This window comes from Melozone crissalis, unplaced genomic scaffold (assembly GCF_028551555.1).
Source record: "Melozone crissalis strain CALT ecotype California unplaced genomic scaffold, PUWL_Pcris_2 ptg000061l_1, whole genome shotgun sequence".
NCBI lineage: Eukaryota > Metazoa > Chordata > Aves > Passeriformes > Passerellidae > Melozone > Melozone crissalis.
In genome coordinates this window covers 1,733,160-1,759,793 of record NW_026535839.1, presented here as the reverse complement: position 1 = coordinate 1,759,793, position 26,634 = coordinate 1,733,160, and the positions used below count along the sequence as shown (strand labels likewise).

The 26,634-nt window shown below is 59.8% G+C and overlaps 2 protein-coding genes across 2 annotated transcripts in view; both read left to right on the top strand.

Moving 5' to 3' along the window:
* Positions 1-2,790, top strand: part of ABLIM3 (actin binding LIM protein family member 3) — a 46,330-nt gene extending 43,540 nt beyond the window's left edge. Inside the window, exons 18-23 of the mRNA XM_054288045.1 lie at positions 391-420; positions 783-841; positions 1,500-1,560; positions 1,739-1,746; positions 2,195-2,275; positions 2,581-2,790. Coding sequence (XP_054144020.1) covers positions 391-420; positions 783-841; positions 1,500-1,560; positions 1,739-1,746; positions 2,195-2,275; positions 2,581-2,694 — 353 coding nt within the window. The 3' untranslated portion in view covers positions 2,695-2,790. The remainder of the gene's footprint in view (positions 1-390; positions 421-782; positions 842-1,499; positions 1,561-1,738; positions 1,747-2,194; positions 2,276-2,580) is intronic.
* Positions 2,791-5,617: 2,827 nt separating this feature from the next.
* On the top strand, positions 5,618-26,192 carry AFAP1L1 (actin filament associated protein 1 like 1). The gene is made up of 19 exons (XM_054287995.1): positions 5,618-5,659; positions 18,431-18,559; positions 18,941-19,024; positions 19,362-19,459; positions 19,571-19,682; positions 20,433-20,531; positions 20,894-21,105; positions 21,444-21,623; positions 22,249-22,335; positions 22,549-22,642; positions 22,762-22,914; positions 23,367-23,578; positions 23,818-23,963; positions 24,266-24,344; positions 24,689-24,803; positions 24,924-25,088; positions 25,249-25,427; positions 25,697-25,825; positions 26,046-26,192. Exons 1-19 carry the CDS (start codon positions 5,644-5,646, stop codon positions 26,067-26,069), a joined length of 2,313 nt encoding a protein of 770 aa, XP_054143970.1. The 5' UTR covers positions 5,618-5,643; the 3' UTR covers positions 26,070-26,192.
* Positions 26,193-26,634: the final 442 nt, after the last annotated feature.

Below are 26,634 nucleotides of genomic sequence, written 5' to 3'. Positions count from 1 at the left end.
CTTAGGGGTCTGGCAGCACAGCCATGCCCAGGTGCTGGCACCTGCTCTGGGATGGCACCTCCTGGCACCCCAGGGCTGCCTCGCTTGCCCTGCTTCTCTGCCAGACCCCCCAGGGCCCCCAGCCCTGCCCTTGGGGCCACTTGAGAGCCTGGCAGCACAGCTGGCCCTGCCCATTCCCTGCTCTCCTGGCAGCACAGCTGGCACTGCCCGTTCCCTGCTCTCCTGGCAGCACAGCTGGCACTGCCCGTTCCATGCTCTCCCTCCTCGTGGCACATCTGCCCTGGTGGAGCAGGCTGGGGATGCTCAGGGAGCCCCGGGGAGGGTCTGTGGGGCCGGGGATGGGCAGCTGTGCATGGATGGGGCCCTGACAGAGCTCTGCTCTCCCTGCAGCTCCCCGCACCCATTACCTGGCTGACAGCGGTGAGTGCCTGAGCCCAGCCCTCCCCAGCCCCTCCTGGGATCCAGAGCTGAGCTGGAGGAGCTGCTGGGACCTGGGAGGGGAGAAGGGAAGCCAACAGGAGCCCTTGAAAGGCTGGGTTAGGACAGAGCTGGAGCAGGGCAGAGAGGATGAGAGGGGGAGCTGGGAGAGGAGAATGGGTTCTCTGGAGGGTGAGGTGGGAGGGTGCCATGGGAAGGGATTTTGGGGAGAGGAATTTCAGCACAGGCTGGAAATGAGCTGGAGCTGGGAGGAGACAGAGCTGGGAGCACAGGGACAGAGGGTGGGGGCTGTCCTGGGCTGCCATTGCTGCTTTTCCCTGATGGAATTGGTGCCTTCTTTGCAGATCCCCTCATTTCAAAGTCAGCCTCCCTCCCTGCCTACAGGAGGAACGGGCTGCACAGGGTGAGTGCCTCCTGCTGCTGCCAGCCATTCCCTCTTGTGCCAGCCATTCCCTCTTGTGCCAGGCATTCCTCCTTGTGCCAGGCCTTCCCCCTTGTGCCAGGCATTCCTCCTTGTGCCAGGCCTTCCCCCTTGTGCCAGGCATTCCCCAATCTCCCAGGCTTTCCCTATTCTCCCAAGCATTCCCAATCTCCCAGGCATTCCCAAATCTCCTCTCCCAGGCATTCCCCCTTCTCCCAGGCTCCTCCAAGCCCCCAGTGCTCCCTTTCCATCACTGGGATCTCCTGTTTCCCCCTCCTCTGCATCCCTGCTGTCACTGCTGCCCTGTGCCAATCCAAAATGATTATTATCATTAATAATCCTTATTAAACAGGGTCCAAAGAGCCCTGTCCAGGCAGTGTCTGCCCTGAAACCCCCACAGAGCAAATCCAGAGGGATGCTGGTGTTGCTTTCCCCCAGAAGAGCTTTGCTTTATATCCTGGGGTAGTTTGGGATCAGGAGCTCTGGGCTGGTCATTTCACCTCCCCGTGCCTCCCTTTCCCTGCTGCAGGATGGGGACCTCAGTGTCCCCCCCTGGGGACGTGGGAGGTGCCCCTGGGGTGTCTGGAGGAGCCTCCCTCCCTCTCTCAGCCCCTCTGTCTGTCTGTCCATCCCTCTGCAGCCTCCCAGCGCGGAGCTGTTCCACTACGACAGCACCAACGCCGTCAACTGGGGCATGCGAGGTGAGGGGGGACACTGGGGCATCCTGGGGACACCCTGAGGGGCTGCCCATGCTGGGGGGCTGCCAACCCCCCCCAGGCAGCGCTGCAGGGGGATGGGGTCCCCCCAGGCAGCCCCGGGGCAGGGTGGTGGCAGCAGAGCTGGGGCTCACATCTGTCTGTCTGTCTGCTCTCCCCACAGAGTACAAGGTAAGAGCCTTCTGCTGCAAGGAGAGGCCACCAGCCAGAGCCCCAGGGATGTGTCCGTGTGTCCCCAGGCTCTGCAGAGGGAAGCTCAGCCCTCTGCCTTTGCTCTGCTCCATCCGGGGCCTCACAGCCCCATCCCAGCACCGTGGGGCTCACACCAGAGCCCCTTCCCTCCCCAGGGGCTGCTGAGCACAATTGTCCCCTGGGTGAGGAGCAGAGCAGGGGGTTGTGCTGCTCACACCCTGCCTGGGTCATTCCTGCTGTTGTTCCAGAGCCACCACGGAGCTCCAGGGTGGATCAGAGTCACCCTGAGAGCAGCTCCCACCTCTCCTTGTCCCACCCAAGCCCTGGAGGCAGCTGTGCCACCCAAACCCTGTTAAATACAGGGGGCAGGAGGCCTTGCCTTCGTTCCCAAGGGTGCCCCAGTGTCCCCGTCCCTGTCCCTGTGCAGATTTACCCCTACGAGCTGCTCCTGGTGAAGACGAGGGGGAGGAACCAGCTGCCCAAAGACGTGGACAGGACTCGGTTAGAGGTGAGAGGAGCCCTCGGCCCTGGGCACAGTCAGGGCACAGAGGGACCTGATCCCATGGGGGTGGCCCTGGCACGCGGTGTGTGGGGCTGTGTGAGGAGCACCTCCCTGTCTGCTCAGGGGCAGGGCACTGTCACAGGGCTCCTGCTGTCCCCTGTGCCTCTGGCAGGGGCAGGAGGGAGGCAGGTCCCCCCATTCCCAGGGGAGCAGTGCTGGCCTCGTGTCACCCACTGTCCCAGCGGGCAGGGGATGCCCTCAGGGCCCCTGGCAGGTGCCCAGCTCTGGCCCAGCCCCCTGTTTCTCCCCAGAGACACCTGTCCCAGGAGGAATTCTACCAGATCTTCGGCATGACCATGGCCGAGTTCGACCGCCTGGCGCTGTGGAAGAGGAACGAGCTGAAGAAGCAGGCCCGGCTGTTCTGAGCCAGGGCACTATAAATATATACATACCTATAAATATATACATAGAGAGATCTCTATATGGCAGCTCTGTATGATTCTGGGGGCTGCACGGGCCACTGGGGCCCTCCCTGCACCCCTGAGAGTGAATTGGAGTCTTGCAGATCCTTTGGTGCTCTGTGTTTCCTTTCCTTTTCCAGTTCTGGAGGGATCCCTGGGCTGTCCCTGTGGTATCTGTCACTGCTGCCCCACGGGGACACGAGGGGAGGGTGAGGATTCACACCTGATATTTCAATTTCCACGGGGACACGAGGGGAGGGCGAGGATTCACACCTGATATTTCAACTTTCACAGGGACACAAGGGGAGGATTTTCCAGAGAGCAGGGGTTTGGGATGGGGGCTGCACTGGGGTGTCCCATCCCCTCCTGCTCAGCTGGGCTGTGGAGTTGGGGTGGAAAAGGCCTGGGCACAAGAGCAGGAAAGTGGGATCTCACTCCAGGCTCCTTAAATCCATCCCTGCCAGCACTGGGGGCACTTCAGGATCTGAAATGCAGAGTTTGGGGCAAGGGATAGAAGTGCTGGGGGCCCTGAGTGCCTTTCCCTGCCAAGCCTGGGCTGCTCCAGAGCCAATTTATCCTCCCCAGGTGCCAGAGCAGCCACTTTCCATCCCCAAACCCAGCCCTTCGCAAGTGGGACAGCAAAGCCACCTCCTGCCTTGTGCAGTTTTGCTGCTGCTCTTCAGGTTTGTCCAGGGCTGAGTATCCCAGGATATTCCAGCTGGGAGCTGGGAAGGACAGAGGAGAGCAGTGGGAAATGCAGGTCCCTGCTGGACCTCTCCTGGGTGTTCCTGAACTCCCCATCACAAGTGCCATCATTCCCTGATGAATCCCTCTGGGAATGCAGGCAATTCCCTCCTCTGCAAACTCTACATCTTTGTATCCCAAACTCCATGGGATAACTTTGGTTTTTTGCCTTATTTTTCATAAAAGGAATGAGGCTGTCTCGACACAAACATCTTCCCTGCTATCTGTGGTGCTCTTGCAGGATTTCCAGGCATACAGGGATAACTTTGGGTTTTGCCTTATTTTTTTCATAAAATGAATGAAGCTGTTTCCACACAAACACCTTCCCCTGCTGTCTGTGGTGCTCTGCTTGCCTGTTTGCTCACCCTGCAGAATTTTCAGGCACACAGCAGGGTTGGACAGTGCCAAAACCAGCCCAGGGACCCGTGGGGTGTCAGCAGAGTCCCTGTGAGGGGACAGCACAGGTTTTACCTCCACTGTGCCCTGAGCCACATCCTGGTCCCCTCTGAAACCCTCCTGTCCCGGTGTCCCCATGGAGTGGGTTCAGTGCCATCCCTGCCCTCCAGAACTGCCCAGTTTGTTGCCCAAAATCCCCTCAGGAGTTTCCCTTTGCCAGGGGCTCACTCAGGGCAGGGTTTTCCCCAGCAGCAGCTCCAGCCCTGGAGCTTTGTGCCAGCCAGGACAGGGCTGGGCATTGAGGTGAGGATGCCAACGCTGCCCTGGGAGCTGCTCACTGCTCCAGGGCAGCAGTAAATGAGCCAGGCTGGTTTGTAATTATTTCACTCATACAAAACAGGGCTCTGTAAATCAAACTCGACTGTTTGTGGCTGTAGGAATCCTCCCTCTCCAGCAGCAGTTGCAGTGAGGGAGCCTGGGGGATGTTATTAATGACAGTAATAACACAACAGCAGCATCTTCTCATTTCCAAAGCATTTTATGGACAGTAACTCTCCTCCACAAGGACCCGCATGGCAAAGGTGGGGAAACTGAGGCACAGCTTGGTTGTTTTGAGCCGGGGCAGCATCTCCAGCTCCGTTCTGGGGCAGCAGACACTCCAAGGGTCCCTGCTGGTGTGCCATTGCCCCGGGGGGAGCAGGGACACCCCAGGTGTCACCAGCTGTCCCTGGAGCTGTCCCTGGCTGCTCTGCAATTCCCAAAGCAGCCTGGCAGCGTTGGCAGCCCTGGGCTGAGATTCCTGCCCCAAAGGAGATCCCGAGTTGTGGAAGAACCCTGGAGCTCAATCCAGAATGGAGAGAGCATCAAACAGCATCCATGCAGGAGCTGGTTCCCAGCTGGGCCTGGGGAGATGAGAGGGGCTGAGTTTCCTGGGCTGAAATTGCCCCAAAAATGGGAATTTCTCCAGGCTGGTTGCTAATTCACAGCTGATATTTCAATTATTGCTTTCCCAGGTGATAATAATTGGGTACATGGGGAGCTCATCACATTTCTTTCCCACCCTGCTGTCCCCACAGGGCTCAGCTGCAGCCTGGACTGTCCTGGCAATGCCAGCAGCCTCTGTGCTTGCTGCCACACCGGGGACACTGTCACACATCCCACGGGCTGCCCAAGGGGGACAATGGCAGTGCCAGCACCCTCTGTCCTTGCTGCCACGCCTGGGACACTGTCACACATCCCACGGGCTGCCCAAGGGGGACAATGGCAGTGCCAGCAGCCTCTGTGCTTGCTGCCACGCCTGGGACACTGTCACACAGGCTGTCCAAGCCCAGGTGTCCCTGCAGGGCCGTGCTGGGCAGGGACAATGACAGTGCCATGGCCAGGGACAGGAGGAGCAGCCACGGAGGGGATTTTGGGGAGGGGGAAACGAGCAGCGAGGGCTCAGGGCGAGCTGTTCGTGCTACGGGCTGTGGGAATTCGGGATTTTCCCCCTAAACCGGGCAGGTGGAGGTGGCCCACTCACGACCCTCACCCATCTCTGGGTGCCCATGGGGATGCAGGCGGGCAGGGACCCCAGCCCAGGGCCGTCCCCGCTGCCGTGCCGTGCCGTGCCGTGCCGGGGCTGGGCGCTGCCGGGCTCCGAGCGAGGGCGGGAGGGAAGGAGGGAGGGGCGGCTGCAGGGATTGGCCGCCCCCAGGCAGAGCCGGCCCCGCCGCGGCCGCTGCCGCTGCACTCGCCCGCCCGCAGCTCCCGGGGCGGCCGCGGCTCCGCGCCATGGACCGGCTCAGCGGTAAGGGACGGACACACGGACGGGACGGGAGGGACGGGAGGAACGCGTATCCTATCCCATCCCATCCCATCCTATCCCATGGAGGGCACCGGCGATGCCCGTGCCAGGCGCAGCAGTCGCGGGTCGCGCATCCCGTCCCAGCCGAGCGGGCGCATCCATTGTGGGTCCCTGCTCGAGCAGGGCCGGCCGGGCACCGACTGGAACCAGTTTGTCTTCGCTGGTGGGACGGGTAAACCACCAGCAGCCTGCCGGGTGTAAGTGCTTGTTAGTTAGGGGAAATTGTGGTGGTGGAGAGGGAGGTGACGCTCCCCGATGGGGTTCAGAGGTTTCCCTGTCCGGGAGTCTCCCAGAGCCGCGGAGGGCTCGAACCCGCCCTGCTGGGTGGGAGCAGCTCCTGCCCACACGTGTGGGGCTCCTGCCCGCAGCCCGTGGCACCGCCGAGCTCCGGGGCTTTGATCTGGGATCTGTGTGAACCTGCCGGGGCTTGGGGCCGGCTCTGTGCTGGGTCCCTGCAGGGAGCACGGGGAGGTTTGCAGCGGGATCGCTCCTTGCTGGGGCTGCACAGGAGGAGCAGGTGGTGACACGATGGATGGAGCACGGCGTGCTGGCCCTTGCCCTGCCCTCGGAGGTGCTGCAGAAACACGGGCCAGAAGCGATGAGAGAGCGGCAGGGCCGTCTCTGGCTGCAGGGGCACGCTGGGGTGCCAGGGCAGCTCAGGGCGCTGTGTCTGCAGCCCCGGGGCAGCAAACACACCCGCGGGGCAGAGCTCCCCTTGCCCATGGAGAAGGATGGGGCGGCGTTTCCGCACTGGGAACCGCTCCGCGGGGTTTGGGACCGCTGCGAGCACAGGCACGGTGTCAGCGGCTGCAGCCCGGGAGGGGACAGGGACAGCCGGGAGGGGACAGAGGGGACAGGGACAGCCGTGCCCTGTGGCTGTGCCCAGGGTGGCTTTGCCTGTTCTGAAGGAAGGAGGGAGCTGTGGCAGGAACGGGAGTGATGTCCAGTGTCACTCGATGCCAGAGCTGTCCTCCACAGGACATCACTGCTGGGGACAGGGTGGGCAGGGGATCTCGGCTTCCCCATTCTCACTGTGTGAGCTGATGGGAAATTTGTAAACTAAATTCCTGTTTGCACCCCAAAAATCCAACCTAGCACCTCATGGCAGGGAAGGAGGGGATGCCCAGCTGAGGGAGCCGTGTCTGGGCATGGTTTGGCCTCTCTACAGGTTGACCCTGCCAGGGAAGAGCCGTTTTATCCCCCTCGTTGGTGCCTGCCTGCTTTGTTTTGAGTGCTTGTGATGAATTGCTGTTGGCACCTGGATGGCTCCTCGCTAATGGAAACCCCCCCAGCCCCTCCTGCTGTCAGCCGGAGCTGCTGGAGCCCTCTGGGGGCTGTGACTGTGGAGGGAAGGTTCCCTTCCCCAGTGAAACGGGGGGTCTGTGCTTATTCCCAGTCTCTGGCAGCTCCTTCCTTCACCTGGAGCTCTGCTTAGGCCCTGCTGTATCCTGATTTTATCACCTGCCAGTTCCAGAGCGTGGCCCAGCTCTGCACCAGAGGCTGACTGGGGGGATCGGTGCTGTTGGCAGAGCTGTTTCAGGATGTCCTGATGGAGATCCCAGCACCCAAAGTGTGATTTGGGAGGCGATCCCTTGCTCAGACACGCCTGTGCTCACACGTGGCTTCTCCTCCCTCATTAGTGCCTCTTCCCTGACCTTTTGAGCCACCACAATTCAGGTCCTGCCCCAAACTTATCAGGGCTCTAAATCCAGCAGAGCCGGGGAGATGTGTCGGGGATAAACTTGGCTCCAGCTCGCCCACAGGAATGGGGAGGCTGCAGGAGGGTGGGAGGGAGCCGGGATCGTTCCTGCCCGGATATTCCAGCAGGAATCCTGCCTGCCAGGAGGGCTCAGGGTGCTGAGCAGCACAGCCCGGGGCAGCTGTCGGCTCTGCTTGCATTGCAGCCATTCCTTCCATGGAAATCCGCCACCGCCTGTTCCTGGCCCGGGGGAGGTGGGGAACGGCCTGAGGTGGCTGAAACAGGATAAGAGGTGGGATGCTGGTGCTGATGAAGCTCTGGGGTTGTTTGTCCCTCTGGATTTTCCAATCTCCTGCTGTGTGCAGCGCTGGCCATAGCAGGGAAAGGCTGGATCCATGTGGAGCCCCCTGGCAGCTCTGGAGAGGGGAAGGACACTGTGGGATAGTGTCCCCCAGCCTGGAGCCCTGGGGACCGTCCTGTGTGCCTGCCCTGCCTGGAAAACCTGCCTGTTTCCCACTCTTGACCTGGAAATGCTCTTTTCCTGTGCAAACGTGCTGAGCTGCGAGGCCGCCGTGCCCTTTGCCGTGCAGCAGAGCTCCCTCGGGCCTGCGGGAGGTTCCTCTCCTGCCCAGGAAAGCTTTGTTTGAGGTTTGGAAGGAGCTGTCTCATCCCAAGCAGTGGGAAGCCGTTTTAGAGCACAGCACACGGCTCGACCCAAGCTCTGCCTGCTGTTCAGTGCCCAAATCACTTGCTGGGGACAGGAGATAACAGTGGAGCAGAGTGGGGGCTTGAAGTGGTTTCTGGCTTCCCAGACTCGTGTCTAACCCCTTAACCCTTCCTATTATCTAGTCTGGCACAGCTCACACTCCTCCTGAGGAACACATCTCCTCCTGGGTGTAAGGAACCTTAAAATTAATGACACAACTCTGTGTCCTGTAAAATACCGATTAAATGCCACTGTCCAGCGACAAGACAATGGGGCTGGAAACCTTTCAGTGCACAAACAAGGGGCTGGCACGCCAGCCAGGGCACCCAGGAGGTGACAGAGCAGGGAGGGCACCCTGGCAGGCAGCAGTGCCTGTCACCACCCCGAGGCGCTGAAAGCAGCGGCATTCAGGGAGCTCAGCTCCCTGGGGCATTCTGTGCTGGCAATCTACCGTGGGGAAGGATAAAATAACCGTGGGGAAGGATAAAATAACCTCTGAGAGCCTCCCCCCGCTGCAGCTCCTTCCTCTCCTGCTCCTGATAAAGCCTGCCATGGCATCAAAGGCGGCTCTTTGGCAGGCCAGGGGAAACACTGACATCTCGTAACGGTTTGGAACAAAAACAGCTTTGCTGCAAGGGGTTTCCATGCTCAAAATATTTTTTTTCTTTTTTTTGAAGTGGTTTCCGTGTGCATTTGATCCTGGAAGTGATAAGAGGGAGCTGGGGGAGACGCTGGTATGCTCTGATTGCTGCCAATTAGCAGGGTTGATGTGTAAGGAGCACTTTGAAGAATGGCTTTGGCTTTCTCTGGGTGGGTTTTTTTTCTTTTTGAGCATTAAACCCACCCAAGTTTTTGATGGAGGAGCAGCTGCTCATTTTATGTGGTCCAAAATTTTGGGAAACCGAGGTTGTGAAGGACAGAACAAGGAATAGAATTTAAGTTTGAGAGCAGGTTTTGGTGTCCTGGAGTGAGAAGCAGGTGAAGCAGTCCCAGCACTGCTGGAGCCACCAGAGCAGTCGCTCACACTGTCACTGGGACATCCCGGTTCTCCTGGCCTTGCAGCCCGGCCCTGCAGGGGTTAACCGGGTAGGAAATGCTCTCCATGGTGGCCTTGCCGCTGCACCTGATGCAAGGGAAGGAAAGGGAAGGGCTGAGAAAATAACGCTCATCCTGCTGGGCCAGCCCCGCACACGGGGACCCTCTGCTGTGCCCCGGCCTGGGGACTTGGGAACAGGGCTGGGGTGGCCCTAAGAGGGTCCCAACCCCCCCCAGCAGGGAGGGGAACTGTGTCCAGCACAGCTCTGAACTCCTGGGCATTGCTGGGGTCAGGGCAGGGATGCCAGGGCTGGGGCTGGGCACATCTCCCTGCCCCAGCCCCAGGATATTCCCCCACATCTGTGGGTTATCTGCCAGGATATTCCTCCATTGGCATCTGTGGGTTATCTGCCAGGATATTCCCCTATTGGCATCTGTGGGTTACCTGCCAGGATATTCCCCTCTGCCATCTGTGGGTTATCTGCCAGGTTATTCCACCACTGCCATCTGTGGGTTATCTGCCAGGATATTCCCCCACTGCCATCTGTGGGTTATCTGCCAGGATATTCCTCCATTGGCATCTGTGGATTATCTGCCACGATATTCCTCCATTGGCATCTGTGGATTATCTGCCAGGATATTCCTCCATTGGCATCTGTGGGTTATCTGCCAGGATATTCCCCTATTGGCATCTGTGGGTTATCTGCCAGGATATTACTCCATTGGCATCTGTGGGTTATCTGCCAGGATATTCCCCTCTGCCATCTGTGGGTTATCTGCCAGGTTATTCCCCCACTGCCATCTGTGGGTTATCTGCCAGGATATTCCCCCACTGCCATCTGTGGGTTATCTGCCAGGATATTCCCCCACTGGCATCTGTGGGTTATCTGCCAGGATATTCCCCCACTGCCATCTGTGGGTTATCTGCCAGGATATTCCCCCACTGGCATCTGTGGGTTCTCCTCCCCCAGCTCTGTAAAGAAGGATCCCCATCCTGCTGCTGAAGGTGTTTGGGGAAGTGCAGTGGGATTTGGGAACGCTGATCCTGCAAATCCCTGGCCATGCCCTGCTATGAGGTGAGGGTTGGGATCCTGTCACAAGCTCCCCCAAGTGACTTTTCCTCCCAAGAAGATGCGCCAGCTCTGGTGGCCTCCCCATATCTCACCCCTGCAGGTTGGGAATTGCATCCAAAGCATTTTGGACCTTGGCTTTGGGGAATGGGGATGCACAGGACATGGGGAAGTGGCTCTTGGGGTGCAGAGAGCTTTCACCCCACCAGAGGAGACTTTGGGGATGTGGGGGCTGGATCCTGCCCTGGGTCATGGTGTGGACTGGTGGGAATTGGGGTTTCCCACTGGAATCCCTGCATTTTGCTGGAATTCCTACATTTTGCTGGAATTCCTACATTTAGCTGGAGTTCCAGCTCTCCTGGAGGCTGAGGTTTGGAGGACACCAGGGGCTGCAGGGAGGTGACAGCCCCAGGTCCCCACAGGCAGGAAGGTGTGACCCAGGGAGGCTTCCCCCTGCTCTGCCCACCACAGAGGGTGGGCACAGGGCTGGGGCACCATCCCAGGGCCTCTCCCAGCTCTGGAGAGGAGCCCAGGCCAACCTGTTGCTGCAGTTTGTTTGGAAAAGGCCAACACCAAAATTTTGGTTGGAGGGAGCACAGTTTACTCTGGGTCCCGAGTAATCCTAACATCTCTCCTCTGCCTGAAGCTTGTTTTTTATACATTACTCAGCAGGTCTCGCCCCTGCCTGACTATTCCTTTAAAGGGCATCTCAAACCTCTCCTTTTCATTCATTATTTACATGTGTTCTCCAGCCAGCAGCCTCTGAGCCCAGCTCCCAGGCTGGAGCATCCTGCCATGAGCCTGCTGAGCCTGGCACCGAGCACTGAAATGTAGTCTGGGGCTGGCACTGGGCACTGAAATATAGTCTGGGCCTGGCACCAGGTCCTGAAATGTAGTCTAGGCCTGGCACCAAGTTCTAAAATGTAGTCTAGGAGTACTAAACCTGCTCCAGGTTTAGAATTTGTGGTTTTCCAGAGCTGATTGTGTTGAGCTGGGGCTGGAAACCCCTCGTGGCTGGGGTTAGGAGCAGTGTGGAGGCTCCCTGTGCCTCTCTGGGGACACAGCAGGGTCACTCCCATCTCTCACCTGGGTGGTTTTATTTGCTCAGCATCTCTCTGAGAGAGGGGTGACCCAGGAACCACCCCCTGCTCCGGGCCAGGGGGATGGGGTTTGCTTTGGGTGAGCTAAAGCAAACAGCCAAACCTCCTCCAGGAGGCAGAGAAAGGGGGCACAGCCTTGCAGAAGGGGTCCTGCCCCAGCCCTGGGGGTCATTGGCAGCCTGGCTCGCAGGGAGGTGCTTGCTGCTGATTTAATCAGCTGTTAATCATTACCTGCAGCACTCAGGAGCTGCTGGGAGGGGGGACAAGGGGTGTCCCAGGGGTGGTGTCACTGCAGGGAGCCTCTGTCCCTCTGGTTCCCCGTGGCTGGGCTGGGGGGCACTGCCCACACTGGGGTGCCAGGGTGAGGGGCTGAGGGGGGATCTCCCACCCACAGCCGTGATCAGGGTGTGGTACCACCAGGAGAACCCCAAACCAGCCTGGGGTGAGCCCAGCACCGCTCCTTGGGCCGGGGTGGGATCCCAATTAATCCTTGTTCCCATTCTGTCGCAGACATCTTTTCGTTAAAAATCTTTCCTTAAGATTTTTTTCTTTCTGAGAAGCTGAGAGGCCTCAGAAACAAAATGTAAACATCGATTATCTGCTGCTGTGGAATGCAACAGGTAGATCCGTGATTAGTCTCATGTAGATATTTGGAATTAATGGCCAATCACGGCAGAGCTGGCTCTCTCACTGTCCAAGCCACAGAGCTTTATTATTCATTCTTTTCTAGTCTTAGCTTAGCTAGCTTTCTGATGAGAACTTTTTCTTCTATTCTTTTAGTATAGCTTTAATGTTATATATATATATATCATAAAATAATAAATCAAGCCTTCTGAAATATAAAGTCAACATCCTCGTCTCTTCCCTCATGTGAAAACCCCTGTGAACACGGTCACACCATTCAATCCTCGTTCCCATTTAATGTAATTACTCAAGGAAGAGGTTTCTGTGCCCCCCGGAGTGAGTGATGGTTCCTGCAGTGTGCGAGCTGCCCGGACACCAGTGCAGGTGATAATCTCTGCCCCCCAATGCCGGTGATAATCTCTGCCCCCCAATGCCGGTGATAATCTCTGCCCCCCAATGCCGGTGATAATCTCTGCCCCCCAATGCTGGTGATAATCTCTGCCTTCCAATGCCGGTGATAATCTCTGCCCCCCAATGCCGGTGATAATCTCTGCCCCCCAATGCCGGTGATAATCTCTGCCCTCCAATGCCGGTGATAATCTCTGCCCCCCAATGCCGGTGATAATCTCTGCCCCCCAATGCAGGTGATAATCTCTGCCCCCCAATGCTGGTGATAATCTCTGCCCCCCAATGCCGGTGATAATCTCTGCCCTCCAATGCAGGTGATAATCTCTGCCCCCCAATGCCGGTGATAATCTCTGCCCCCCAATGCAGGTGATAATCTCTGCCCCCCAATGCCGGTGATAATCTCTGCCCCCCAATGCAGGTGATAATCTCTGCCCCCCAATGCCGGTGATAATCTCTGCCTTCCAATGCCGGTGATAATCTCTGCCCCCCAATGCAGGTGATAATCTCTGCCCCCCAATGCCGGTGATAATCTCTGCCCCCCAATGCCGGTGATAATCTCTGCCCTCCAATGCCGGTGTCCATCAGCTGGAATTGCACTTCCCTCTATTCAGGGCTCCCGTTTCCTCCTCCAGGACGGGAGGAGGGTGTGAGGAGCTGTGTCCTGCGGGCAGGGCTGTGCTCACAGGGGGGGTTTTGGGGTCCTGCTTGTGTCCAGCTCCCTGTGCAGGGTGGAGTTGGGGCTCTTCCCTGTTTTTGGGAGTGCTGAGGGCTCAGAGCCCCTCTGTGCAGAGAGCTGGGCTGGGGGAGCAGCTCTGGGCTGGGCTGGTGATAAGGCCAGGAGATAAGGCTCTGTGCGGGGTTTTTATCCTGGTTAGAGGAGCCTGAGCTGGCAGAGGGTTGGGACAGGCCTGGGAGCCTCTGTGCCACTGCTGGAGTGAACTGGTGCCACTGGAGCCGGGCTGGGAGAGGATCCCCAGAGCTGCTGCCAGGGCTGGGATGTCTGCAGCACGTGGGGCACTGATGGAGGAGGGACAGCAGGCACAGCCAGGCACCCTTTGTGGCTTTTAACCCTCCTGTTGCCTCAGCCTGGGCACCCTTTAGTGCTTTCCAGCCCTTCTGGTGGCTCACCCATCACCCTTTGTGCTTTTAACCCTTCCGCTGGCTCGTCTGCCCCTCTCCCAGGATGGAGGAGCCCTCCAAGCTCTTGTGTTATTTTAGTGGCTCGTTGTAGGGATCTAGCTCAGCCTTTAACTCTTTACTTATCTAGTGGCAAGACAATGTTATTCATTGAGTTGGCAGAAAATTACTCACTGGAGATTCAGAAAGATAATTCAGACAGATGGGAGAGACCAATAAGTGAAAAATGAGAGAAATCCTCTTGTTGAAAGAATATAACTCTTACCATGGCAATTTTTTGCAAACAAAAAACCAAGAAAAATGCTTCCCATTATAAATAGTTTCATAGTGATATGATTAAAGGAACTTTTCATATTTCGTTAGCCTTTAGCTGGTATCTATCTATGACACTCTGTTCCAGAGTTTCAGAAAGAAAGATGGCTTTTTGATTGTCTGTTTTTCAGTATGTGTGTAAGTAAATAGTAGAAATGAGGAATAGCCTTTAGCTGCAAACTAAAGCAGTTTCTTTATTTCAGAGCTGCTGCTCTGGGGGCAGAGCTGGGGTCCTTGTGCCCCCTCAGGCAGTCAGGTTCCACATTCACCTCCCAGCACTGATTTTCCAAGGCTATCAAATGAGGATATTAATTACTGCCAGGCCATGGTGAGGGCCCCAGGGCCGTGCATGGCTGCTCTGCCTGCGTGCTGGAAGGGCTGAGATTGGAGCTCTGAGCTTGCCTCGCGCTCCCCAGCACCCGGAGCTGCTGCAGCCCCCAGAGTGGGAGTGAGAGCCTGGATTCACCCCAGTGAGGGGCAGCTGGGTGGGTGCCAGGAGCCAGCCCTGGGTGCTCAGTGCTGCTGGAATTGCTGGATGCAGAGGCAGAGCTGCCCCGTCCTCCCCACTCAAGGGGCCCTTGTTTGCAGGGAGGAGATGATTCATGTGCACCCCCTCAGCAAATCTTCCACTCTCGGGGGATGCTGCCAGGGCTCAAGGGTGAGCATTGATGGTTGGCTCTTCCTGAAACCCCCGAGGCCTGGAGCAGGACAGGAGGAGGAAGAGGAGGAGGAGGATGATGATGTGTTTTCCAGGCTGCTGTTCCTGGCCCTCCCAGCCCATCCCAGTTTGCCCCACACCAGCAGGTGCTGGGTGATGGCAGCAGAGCCTGACTGGCTCCTGCCCCTCCAGGGCCCAGTGCTGCCCCTCTCCTGCCCCTTGGGTGCAGGCAGCTCTGTCCTGCTGTCCCCTGCACAAAGGAACAATTCTGGGAGCACCAAGAGGCGCTTCCTCATCCCTGGTGGGAAGAAACCTCCTTGGGATGGGGATGGGAGCAGGAGCTGCCCTGGGAGCTCAGCAAGGTGGCCGTGAGCTTCCTCAGAGAGCTGGAGGGGGCTGCCAGCATCTCACCCCTCTGGTGGTGCCATCCTGGGGCACCCAGCCAGGCTTGGGGACACATCCCAGCACTGCAGGGCTGCTGCAGGTGCCTCCGCACCCACCTGTGCCCAGGTGAGCAGGGTTGGTGTGCTGCAGAGAGAACCCTGGGGCTGTCTGTCCCACAGGCACCTCCCTGCAGGGGTGTCCCTGGTGCTGGGGTGTCCCTGGTGCTGTCCCCTCCTGTTTGGGGCACCCCAGGCGCTCTCCAGGTTGGTTTTTGCTGGGCTGGCAGCAGTGAGGAGCCCTGAGCTGGCAGGCACAGCAGCCAAGGGCCCTGCCCTGCCCACAGGAAGGATTTATTTGTGCCTGGGTTTTATTTTAGCTACAAACAATGGCTGTTACTCCCAGCATCCGATTTCCCCCGGCCCCAGGCATCACCTGGCGTGGGAGGAAGCATGGCCGGAGGCAGGGGAGCTGTGACACAGGATGGGGGTCCCTGAGCAGCTCCCACTGCATTTCAGGGCTGTGACACAGGATGGGGGTCCCTGAACAGCTGCCATTGCATTTCAGAGCTGTGACACAGGATGGGGGTCCCTGAACAGTTCCCACTGCATTTCAGGGCTGTGACACAGGATGGGGGTCCCTGAGCAGCTCCCATTGCATTTCAGGGCTGTGATTCAGCCTCTCCCCTCCCCAGGGGACAGGTGACACAGGATGGGGGTCCCTGAGCAGCTCCCACCACGTTTCAGGGCTGTGATTCAGCCTCTCCCCTCCCCGGGGCTCTCTCAAGCTCCAGGCTGAGCTTTTCTTGGGGTGAGACCTCCATGGGCTCGTCTTATCTCTTCCCTTGCAAGAGCTGGGTCTCTCTACACCAGGAAACTCCTGCCTTGGCTTGGCCAGAGACTCTTCCTCCTCCTCCTCCTCCTCCTCCTCCTCTCTGCGGGCTGCTGGAGCAGGATGGGGTTTGTGCTGCTGTGCTGGGGCAGAGCCAGCGAGGCTGCGCAGCTGCAGCCCATGTCCAGCCCTTATCTGTGTGCTGGGAAAAGGCCCCCTGAGCACTTGTGGGCTCTAAAAATAGAGCTGGGCTGGTGTGGGGGACAGGGGGGCTGCAGCTCCATGCCTGGTGCTGCTGCCAGGGCAGGATGTGGCAGCGCTGTCCCCATGTCCTGCATGGCACCATGTCCTGCTGCTGTCCCCTGGGCCACCCTGGGTCCCCAGCCCCTCCAGGCCTGTTGGTTAATGCTGAAGCCATCTGCTGCCCAGGGTCCTGGCCTTCCCAGGCCCAGGGAGCTCAGGGACATCTCCCACTGTGCCTCAGCCGTGGAGAGGAGGGCGTTGCTGGTGTCCCTGCCTGTCCTGGGCTGGCTGTTCCAAGCCTGCATGGTGATCCCACAGGTTTTGGATGCAGAAAGCAGCAGGTGGGAGCCGTTTGCCAGCACCATCTGGAGGTGTCCAGAGCAGGGGACGCAGGGTCTGTGTGTCACCTGTGGTCGCTGTGACAGCCCAGCCCTCCTCCCCAGAGCCCTTTGCTGTCCTGCTGTCCCTGTGCCCGGGCTCAGAGCCCCCATGGTGGCACCAGGGGATGTGTCCCTGTCCCCTGGGCCGGCCCTGGGGCTCTGTGCTCATTCCCACCAGCTCTTGCAGAGGTGTCTGTGCTGGTCCCTGCCTGCCAGGTGCCCTTGGGTGTCCCCCATCCCCTGCTGCCCCCCTGCAGCAATCTCCCCTCACTTCCTGCAGCCCCCCCATTAATTTCCTTCAGCCTGGCAGCCTAACGAGCATAGGAAATGAGTCCTTGCCTCGCTGTGCTGCCCCAGGCTGTGCTCAGCGCGCCCTCCTGGGATCACAGGCCCCTTTCACTGCCCTCCCTCCCTCCCCCGTTGTATTTTGGAGGATGTTTAACAAGGGAGACGGAGGGGACAGCTCAGCTGGGGGAACAAAGGCGCCTTCAGAGCTGCGTGTCCGTGCTGAGTGTGCCCAGCCCTGCCAGCAGCCCTGGCACATCGGGCACCCAGGGGGGTCCCTGTGCCCCTCCCTGCCTGCTGGGGCAGTGCTCATGGAAACCAGGCCGTCCTTTGGGCCCTGGCACCGAGCTGGTGCCTGTGGTGGGACGTGTCCTGCACATGGCAGGGGATGGGGATGGTGGTGACACCATGGCCTGGGGTTTGGGGTGTCCTGAGTGTGGAGGATGCTCCTGACACCATGGGGTGGGGTTTTGGGGTGACCTGGAAGTGAGAGAATGCTGGTGACCCCATGGCCTGGGGTTTGGGCTGTTCTGGGAGAGTGGGGATGCTGGTGACGCCATGGGGTGGGGTTTGGTGAGCCTGCACAGTCCCTGTCCCCCTTGTGGGAGCTAGATGACTCCTTACAGCCCCCAGGTGACTCCCCAGATGTTTGCAGCTGCTGGCTGCACAGGGGAAATCTGGCTTTTGTTCCCAGCTGCTTCCTTGCAGTCCCCTGCCCTGCCCAGCCCTGCAGGGAGGATGTCTCACCTTGCTGGAGATCAGCAGCAGCAGGAGCCTGATCCTGTCCTGCCTGTGCACTCTGACACATCCCAGGGAGCATTTCCCTCTCTTCCCTCCCTCCCTGTGAGGCAGAGAGACCTTGGGGCTGGTGCTCACCCCACCCACGAGGCTCAGCAGTGCCCACCATGGCAGGTGTGTGCTGGCAGGGCCAGCGAGCTGAGCATGGCCAGGCCCTGTGCTGTGTGTTGGCTCTGGGGTGTCATTGCAGCTCCAGGAGCAGGAATCCATTCCTGTGCTTGCCTTCTCCTTCCCCAGGGTCTGAGGGGTGCTTGGCTGTTCTGCTGGAGCAGTGCTGAGGCTTCTCCTGCTGCTGGGGCTGCCTGTGCTGGCTTGGCTGCCCGTGGGAGATGGGCGCTGCCCGATGCTGTTCTGGGGCTCAGCTTGGCACTGGGCAGGGAGGAGGAGGAAGCAGGAGCTCTGTGCAGTGCAGGGAGGCAGGAAGAGCCCCGTGAGCCACATCCTGCCCTGTGTCCTGGGATGGTGGCAGTTTGGGCTGGCACGCTGTCTGTGTGCCCAGGGGCTCATCTTGGCTGGCACTGCTCCTGCTGGGCTGCGCTTCACCTTTAAACACCAGCTGCTTTTATTGTGCTGCTTTTGTTGTGCTGCTTTTGGCTCCACGTTCCTTACATGAGGAAGGAAGATCCCATCAGTGCCTCAGAATCCTTCCTTTCCTCTGGGACATCCCCTGTGCCAGCCCTTGCTGCTGCCCTGCTGCGCCCAGGAGCAGTGTGGGGACAGCTGCAGCCCAGCCAGGGTGTCCCCACGCTCTGGGGCACACACTGTCCCCTCCTTGGTGCCATCCCCATCAGTCAGCACGTCTGAGCTGCCTCTGCAGTGACCCTTGGCCTGTGTTTCTGTCCCTGGAGACCCAAAGCCAGCTGTGTGCCACCCCAGCTGTGCTCAGAGGGTGTTTGGTGCCTGCCAAGAGCAGGATCCTGCACTGCGGCTCTTTCTTTCTGCCCTATCCAGAGCTCCAAGTTTGCTGGAGCTCCAGCCCATTTTGCCTTGTTTAACCCCAGCATCCCCACACCCCCTGGCTGATGGGATTTTTCCTGCTCCCCTCAGTGCTGGACCAGCTCCTGCCCGAGCTCAGCGTTCTGCTCAAGCTGCTGGACCACGAGTACCTGAGTGCCACCACGCAGGAGAAGAAGCTGGCTGTGTCCACCATCGTGCAGAAGCTGCAGCCGCCTGCAGGTCTGTGTCCCTCTCTGTGCCCAAAGGCACCGGGTGTCCCCAGCAGGGCAGGGATGAGCCCAGCACCTGCTCAGCCCCCTCAGGGCACTTTGCTTTCCCTTGCGAGCCCCTCCCTGCCCCGAGCAGGGCTGGCGTCAGCGGTGCCCCGGGGGCAGGAGGGAGGAAACGCTGCTTCCAGAGCCCTTCCTGCCCGGTTTGTGCTGAGCACAGGGGTTTCCTCCAGCCCTGAGCACCTGGGCCTTCACAGAGCCCCCGTTCCTGCCCTCCTGAGGAGCCACAGCAGCCCTGGGGGCTCCTCCATCCCTGCTCCGTGTCCCTGGGGTTGTGGGGACAAAGGGTGGCGGTGCCTGCCCAGGCTCAGAGTGTCCCCCTCAATTCCAGGGAAGGATGTGGACTACATGTACGTCAACACGGCGTCCCTGGGCAATGGCACCAGCTTCGTGGAGTCCCTCTTTGAGGAGTTTGGTACGTGTGGCTGAGCTGAAGGGGTGCCCTGGGGGTTGTGCTGGTCCTGGGGTCCTTTGGAAGGAGGGTGACAGCTCCATCCTTGTGTCCAGAGTGGGCATCATCACTCTGGGTGCTTGTTCCTGAGCTGAGTAGGGGCTGGCCGTGAGCGAACCTGTTGCATTGCACTATATAGTTTATTGAGTTTTGTTTTGCACTGCCATGCTGTGTTTAGCAGTGATTCCCATCTCCCAGCACCTCCCCAGGGCAGGGCCATGGGGGGAGATCCCTGCAGGGCACAGCTGGGATGCCCAGCTCTGCTCTCCTGCTCCCCTCACCCTCTGTTTGCCCCATGCAGACTGTGACCTGCGGGACCTGCAGGACATGCAGGAGGAGGACGGGGACACCAATGACACTGCTGCCTTGGAGCTGGCAGAGACCCAGACAGCCAAACCTGTGAGTGCCTGGCTGTCCCTGTGGGGAGGTGACAATGGGACCCTTCCTGTGCCCTGCTGGGGCTCCTGCCCTGCTGCTGCCTCGGTTAAAGCTGGAGGTGTTCTGCCCTAGGTTCCCGTGGATGCTGCTCCTCCTCTGCCCACCACTCCCCCTCCTGAGGATTACTACGAGGAAGCTCTGCCCCTGGGCCCCGGCAAGGCCCCCGAGTACATCACGTCCCGCAGTGAGTCCTGCTCCAGCCGGGCCAGCAGCGGGCTGGGGGGAGCCCCAGGGGCTGCCCATGCATCCCTCACCTGCCTGACACCCCAGGCAGCCCTCAGTGGCTCATCAGATGCATCATTCCTGCCTTTGTCAGGGCATCCCTGCAAATACAATCCATTGGATGCCTGGATTCCAAATGATTGCTGTCACTGAGATCACAGGCTCATAGGATTATGGAATGGTTTGGGTTGGAAGGGACCTTAAAGATCGTCCAGTTCCAACCCTGCCACCTTCCACCATCCCAGGTTGCTCCAAGCCCTGTCCAGCCTGGCCTTGGACGCTTCCAGGGATCCAGGGGCAGCCACAGCTTCTCTGGGAAATCCATTCCAGGGCCTGCCCACCCTGCCAGGGGAGAATTCCAGCTGGACTGAGCTGGGATTGCATCCCAGGAGATGCCAGGGAAGGACAAATCTGCCACGTGTCATCACAGCCACCCCCACCACGCACCAAAATCAGGGTCTTGCTTTGATCTTTTCAGCAGCATCTCTCAGAAACAAATATTTCTGGGAAGGAATGGTCGCTGCTCCCACCGGCAGCGCTCCTGTCCCACTCCCTCCCGTCCCACTTGGTACTGCAAGGAGTTGTTTGCTCCAGGCAGACTGGGAATGAGGAGATGGGAGGGATCAGAGCCATGGGATGCCCTGGGAGGGTGTGCTTGGCTGTGCCCCATGAGGGAAAGCAGGGTGTACCAGCCCCTGTGCTTCCCCTGCAGACAGCTCCAGCCCCCCCAACTCCATCGAGGACGGCTATTACGAGGATGCAGACAGCAGCTACCCCGTCACCAGGATAAATGGGGAGCAGAAGAGTTCCTGTAGGTACCTGGGTGTCCTCAGCAGGGAGGGGAGAGCTTTGCAAGGTTTGGGGCTTGAGCACTGGGCTGGGGGCTGCTGGGCTTGAGGCTGGAGAGCCAGGGTTTCAAAGTGTGAGCCTTGCAGAGAAAGAAACCAGCCCAGGGCTCTGGATAGAGGCACCTGGGGCTGGCACTCGGCCCACGAGCATCCTGCTGGGATTCCAGGGGAAGTGGAGGTGGCTGCTGCCCAGCGCTGCTGTTTGCAGAGGATGCCAGGGAATCCACCTTTCCTGGCACCCAGCTCTGTCTGGAGCCTGCTGGGCACGGGGAACCCTGGCAGGGCGTGTGGCACCTTTTAGGGTGACTCCCCTGCTTCCTTGCAGACAATGACTCGGATGCCATGAGCAGCTCTTACGAGTCCTATGACGAGGAGGAGGAGGAGGGCAAGGGCCAGCAGCTGACACACCAGTGGCCCTCGGAGGAGGCCTCCATGAACCTGGTGAAGGATTGCCGGATCTGCGCCTTCCTCTTGCGCAAGAAGCGCTTTGGGCAGTGGGCCAAGCAGCTCACCATCATCCGGGATGGCAAACTGCTGGTGAGCATGCCCTGGGGGGCACAGACTCCTCCTGGGAGGGCGGGAGGGTGGCTGAGCCCAAGCTGAAGGAAAAACAGCAGCATCCAAACAAACCCCTGCCCCAAGGCTTCCACACGAGCAGCAGCTGCCCTTGCTTACCTTGCAAGGGAACAGAGGGCTCCCCTGTTTTTGGGACATCACAGAATGAGAGGGCACCCTCAGATGAGCCACCTCCATCTGTGCCACCAGCAAGGGACCCTGAGACCCTGTGTCACCTATGGGACCCCCCAGCACAGCAGCCAGCCAGGCAGGCAGGCAGGCTTGGCTGAGCCCTGAGCAGTTCTCTCCGCTTCCCTCAGTGCTACAAAAGCTCCAAGGACCGGCAGCCACACGTGGAGGTGCCCCTGCCCACCTGCAACGTCATTTACGTCCCCAAGGACGGGCGGCGCAAGAAGCACGAGCTGCGGTTCTCGCTGCCGGGCGCCGAGGCGCTGGTGCTGGCAGTGCAGAGCAAGGAGCAGGCTGAGGAGTGGCTCAAGGTACCAGGGGCATCCACAGAGCCCCCTTGGCATCCTCCCTGCCCGGGCTGGGGAGGGGGCTTTGCCCTGCTGGAAGGGAAGGGGGCTTTGCTCCTGTCCCTTATCGGCCGCTTCCCAGGGCTGGGCGGCTCCGGCGCTGATAGCCCCGGCTGGGGGATGTTTGCTCTCCCCTTCCTCTTCCCCAGGGCCCTTTCCTGCCTTTGTTCAGGGCCGGGAAGTGGGGGCTGCGGGGAAGGGGTGGCGGGTGGGAAAGGAGCCTCTGAGCACAGCTCTGACACAGCTGTCACCCCAAATGTGGGAGAATGGGGGGTTTACACACCCAGGGCACACCACACCTTAAAACAGAGGGGTCATGAGGTGTCCTGTAATGGCAGGGTGATGCTGCCTTGGCACCTAATCTGTCCCTTCTGAGATTCCAAACTCCCTGACAAAATCCACGGAAGTGGTTGAAGTGTTGAAGGGGCCAAGGTGTGAGCAGTTGCAATGTGGTTGTGCTGCCCTGAGCTGTGGGGACCAGGACGTGTCCCCGTGGTTCAGCCTGGCTCTGGCAGTGGAGGAGCTGAGCCAGGAGGGCAGCCCTGGCCCTCGGGTCACTTTGAGGTGCCAGCTGGGGCTGTCTGTGCAGGTGATAAAGGAAGCCAGCAGCCCAGCAGCAGGCGGGATGGAAGCCCCCACCTCCCCAGTGATGCCGTGCAAGATGGAGCTGGACAAGGTGATGGTTTCTGGGGTCCCCCTCCAGGGGCTGTGGACAGAACTGTGGAACATGGGGCTGGGGGACCCCATATTCCTGGGGCTGCACAAGGAGCCTTTCCCATTCTCACAGCAGCTCTGCAGGGCTGGGAAGGGGAACAGGAGCTGGAAATGCCAGCCCTGTGCAGGGGGATGAAGGGCTGGGATGGTGCTGATGGGTTCTGCTCTCCCACAGCGGCTGTCCCAGGAGAAGCACACCTCGGACTCAGACAGTGTGGCCATGGGTGACACCGGGTCCCCAGCCACCCGCAGGGAGCACGGCGAGCACGGTACAGTCCCTGTCCCCACTGCCCACCCAGCTGTGTGCCCCCATCTGGGCAGCATCCTCTGCAGCCAGGGGGGATGGCAGGACACGCACCAGGGTCACACAGCCACCCTGTCCTTGCAGGGAAAGGCAAAAAGAGCGGCCTGGCTGACCTGAAGGGCTCAATGAGCCGGGCGGCGGGGAAGAAAATCACCAGGATCATCAGCTTCTCCAAGAAGAAGCCATGCCCTGAGGACACACAGACCTCCTCCACTGAGGAGGACATCCCCTGCTGCGGTTCGTGTGGGCTGGGGGCAGAGATGGGGCTGGGAGTGGATGGGATCAGTGGGGAGTGACATCCTCAGCATGGCTGCAGGGGTCAGAGCTGGGGGCAGAGATGGGACTGGGAATGGAGTGGGATCAGTGGAGAGTGACATCCCCCAGCATGACTGCAGGGCTCTGGGGTGGGGACAAGCTCACGGGGGGGGGGAAATGCTGCCCAGGCCTGGCTCTGCAAATTCCAGTGATGAGTGGGCAAGGAGTCACCCATGTCCCCAAAAACAGGCTTGAGGGGACTTTGTGGTACGGAGCTGGCAGCTCCCCTGGGCCCAGATGGTTGTCTGGGGGGAAACTGAGGCCCAGAAGGGCTGGATGAGCAGGAAGCCATGCTGTCAGCTGTGTCCTGTCAAAGCCTGCCTGAGGCACAGCCGGGCAGGCGCTGATGCCCTTCCCTGCCCTGGCACCCCCAGGCTACCTGAGCGTGCTGGTGAACCAGTGCTGGAAGGAGCGCTGGTGCCGCCTCAAGGGGAACACGCTGTACTTCCACAAGGACCGCTGGGACCTGCGCACGCACGTCAACGCCATCGTGCTGCAGGGCTGCGAGGTGCTGCCCGGCCTGGGCCCCAAGCACCCCTTCGCCTTCCGCATCCTGCGGCACGGCCACGAGGTCGCGGCGCTCGAGGTGAGCAGGGGGCTCTGAGGGCAGCATTGCCAGGCTGGGGGAGCAGCCCTTGGGGTGATCAGCACCCCGTGCAAACAGTGCCTTGTTTTGCCCTCGCCTGGAAAGCTCAGGGCACCTCTTGGGTGAGCTGGAGGAGCCGCATGGGGATTTGGTGCACAGAGGGGGATTGTGCACAGCAGGCAGCAAGGATGAGGGGCTGGGAGCTGGGTGTGCACCCCAACTCTTCCTCTGTCCTCCAGGCAAGCTGCTCTGAAGACCTGGGCCGCTGGCTGGGTCTCCTCTTGGTGGAAACAGGCTCCCAGACAGCCCCAGAGGCCTTGCACTATGACTACGTGGATGTGGAGACCATTGCCAACATCGTGACGGCCGTGAGGCACTCCTACCTGTAAGGCTGTGTGCCTCCTGCAGTGCCAGGGGCTGGGTGCTGGGCTGGGCATGGTGATCCTTGGCCCTGTGGAGAATGGGCACAGGCTGGGCTGTGGTTGGTGGCTGGGATCCCAGGGACACTCAGTGCCCCAGAGGTTGTTCTCTAGGACAGCATGGGAAACTGAAAGGGTTTCATCAGTGCTGATGGAGGGTGTGTTAGGGTGGGGTCCTGAGATGCAGGAATCCCTTTGAGCTGGAAGGGTTCCCTGAGGGGCAGGCAACGAGGTTCTGGAAAGCAAGACCCCACCCCTCCTTCTGCAGGTGGGCCAGCTCCTCCCAGGATCAGCGAGCAGACTCCTCTCGGGTGGTCTACGATGATGTCCCCTATGAGAAGGTTCAGGTGAGCACGACTTTATGGCTCATCTTCTCCCACCACAGTGGCCCGGGGGCTGGGATGGCCCTGCAGATGTCTGAGCTGGGAGATGGCCCTGCAGGTGTCTCAGCAGGGAGATGCCCTGCAGATGTCTGAGCTGGGAGATGCCCTGCAGATGTCTGAGCTGGGAGATGGCCCTGCAGGTGTCTCAGCAGGGAGATGCCCTGCAGATGTCTGAGCTGGGAGATGGCCCTGCAGATGTCTGAGCTGGGAGATGCCCTGCAGGTGTCTGAGCTGGGAGATGCCCTGCAGGTGTGTCAGCAGGGAGATGTTCTGCAGGTGTCTCAGCCCTCTCTCTCTCCTCCCAGCAGGCGGAGGAGGAGCCAGGGCGGCCGGGGGCCGCTCAGGTGAAGCGCCACGCCTCGTCCTGCAGCGAGAAGTCGCGGCGGGTGGACCCGCAAGTCAAAGTGAAGAGACACGCGTCCAGTGAGTCCCCGGGCCACAAACCTCCCCAGGGCTCCTGGCCGGAGCTGGAAGGGGCTGTTCCCCACAGGGATGTGGGGGTACCATCAGTGCGGCCCTTCATGGGCTCTCCCGTGCCCGCAGGTGCCAACCAGTACAGGTACGGCAAGAACCGGGCCGAGGAGGACGCCAGGCGGTTCCTGACGGAGAAGGAGAAGCTGGAGAAGGAGAAGGCATCGATCCGCAGCGAGCTGATGCTGCTGCGGAAGGAGAAGAGGGAGCTGCGGGAAGCCTTGAAGGGCAGCACGGGTAGGTTGGGCCATGGGAGCTGCCAGGAGCTCGGGTACCGAGCACAGGGACACGGTGGCCGGGAGCTGGGCTGGCTGCAGCGCTCTGGCAGCCCCATCTAGTGTCCCTGTGCGAGGATGGGTGCATTCCCCAGCGCTGAGCCGGGCGGTTGTGCAAGCAGGGCCGCGGCTGCAGGAGCTGGAGCAGCGGGTGGCGGAGCTGGAGGAGCGCTGCCGGCAGAAGGAGCAGTCACGGGTGGATCTGGAGCTCAGGCTGACCGAAGTGAAGGAGCAGCTGAAGCAGTCGCTGGCAGGGGGGCCGGCCCTGGGGCTGGCCGTGACCAGCAAGGCTGAGAACGGGGTATGCATCCCTTTTTCCTTACTCAGAACTCCAACTTCTGCAAGAAACAGTGGTTGGGGTATTGTGGGGAACGGCACAGGGGAGAGGGGACATCCCTGTGGCTTTGTGCCTTTGAGGACAGAGGTGTGTGAGTTAAATTTGGTCACCTCAACTTTTATCTTATTACAATTCACACTTTTTTTTTTTTTTAATCTGGTTGGTTATGCTTCCTGGCTTTCCTGAGCTTTGCCTTTCTTTCCTGAGCTTTCTTTTCTCCCCCTTTTCCACAGGAAACTACAAACAAGCCAAACGGGAGCCCCCCCGAGCACTTGGTCCCTGTGAACTGTGCGGCAGAGCTGAGGAAGAGGAGCCCCTCCATCATCCCTGCCAACACAGGGAGCGTGCTGCGGAAAGCCAAGGTCCTGCTCAGCTCTCCCTCTCCTCCTTGGCTCCATGAGAAATCTGGTTTTGCCCCTTGTTTAACCATGGAATCATGGCCGTGCAGGGCTGGGTGGGAGAGGAAAATGCTTGGAAGATGCGGGGTCCTAAGCACCCAGCAGGGAGGGATGCCTTGAAGTGTTGCTTTTCCAGCGATGTCTCCTCATCCCTTTTTATTTTTGTTTCTTCCTTTCTCTGCAGGAATGGGAAAAGAAGCAGACTTAAGTCAGCATGCCAAGCCCTGAACACACAGTGGGGATCATGAGGAGCTGCCAGCCCCCTTTCTCTGAGACACTGGGAGGGTGCTGGGAAGGCGTGGTGGGAGAGCCGCTCTGCCAGCCCCACCACCATGGCACCACCACCACCATAAACCAGGGGAAGGGGACGGGAGGGGACTGGGGAGGAGGGAGGGGAAGGGAGTTCCTTGTGGATCAGGGTCACAAACTACTGGGAAACCCAGCTCTGGGGGAGCCTGCCCTGGAGCCAGGAGTGTGACACAGACTCTGGGTGCAGGAGCAAGGAGGGGAGAGCCTGGGCTGGCAGGTGGCACTGCCCAGCAGGTGCTCCGGTTTTGGGGATCAGCTAACATCTGCCAAAGCAACCATGGACTCATTGGGGTTTTTGGCCCACTCAGTTCTGGGATTCAGGAGCTGCTCAGGACCAGCCACTTTGGAGATGCCAGTTGTTCACCCTGCTCACTGCTCCCAGCTCTGCAGGGTCTCATCTCAGGGTTCCTCACGGCTCGAGCCTGCTGTGCCTCAACCAAGTGCCTTTGTCCAGTATTTCCTTC

Coding starts and splice junctions, on each gene's coding strand:
- AFAP1L1 (XM_054287995.1), top strand. Junction 20,532..20,893: donor TGGGGAGCAGAAGAGTTCCT/GTAGGTACCTGG, acceptor GCTTCCTTGCAG/ACAATGACTCGGATGCCATG. Junction 25,428..25,696: donor CCAGCAAGGCTGAGAACGGG/GTATGCATCCCT, acceptor CCTTTTCCACAG/GAAACTACAAACAAGCCAAA.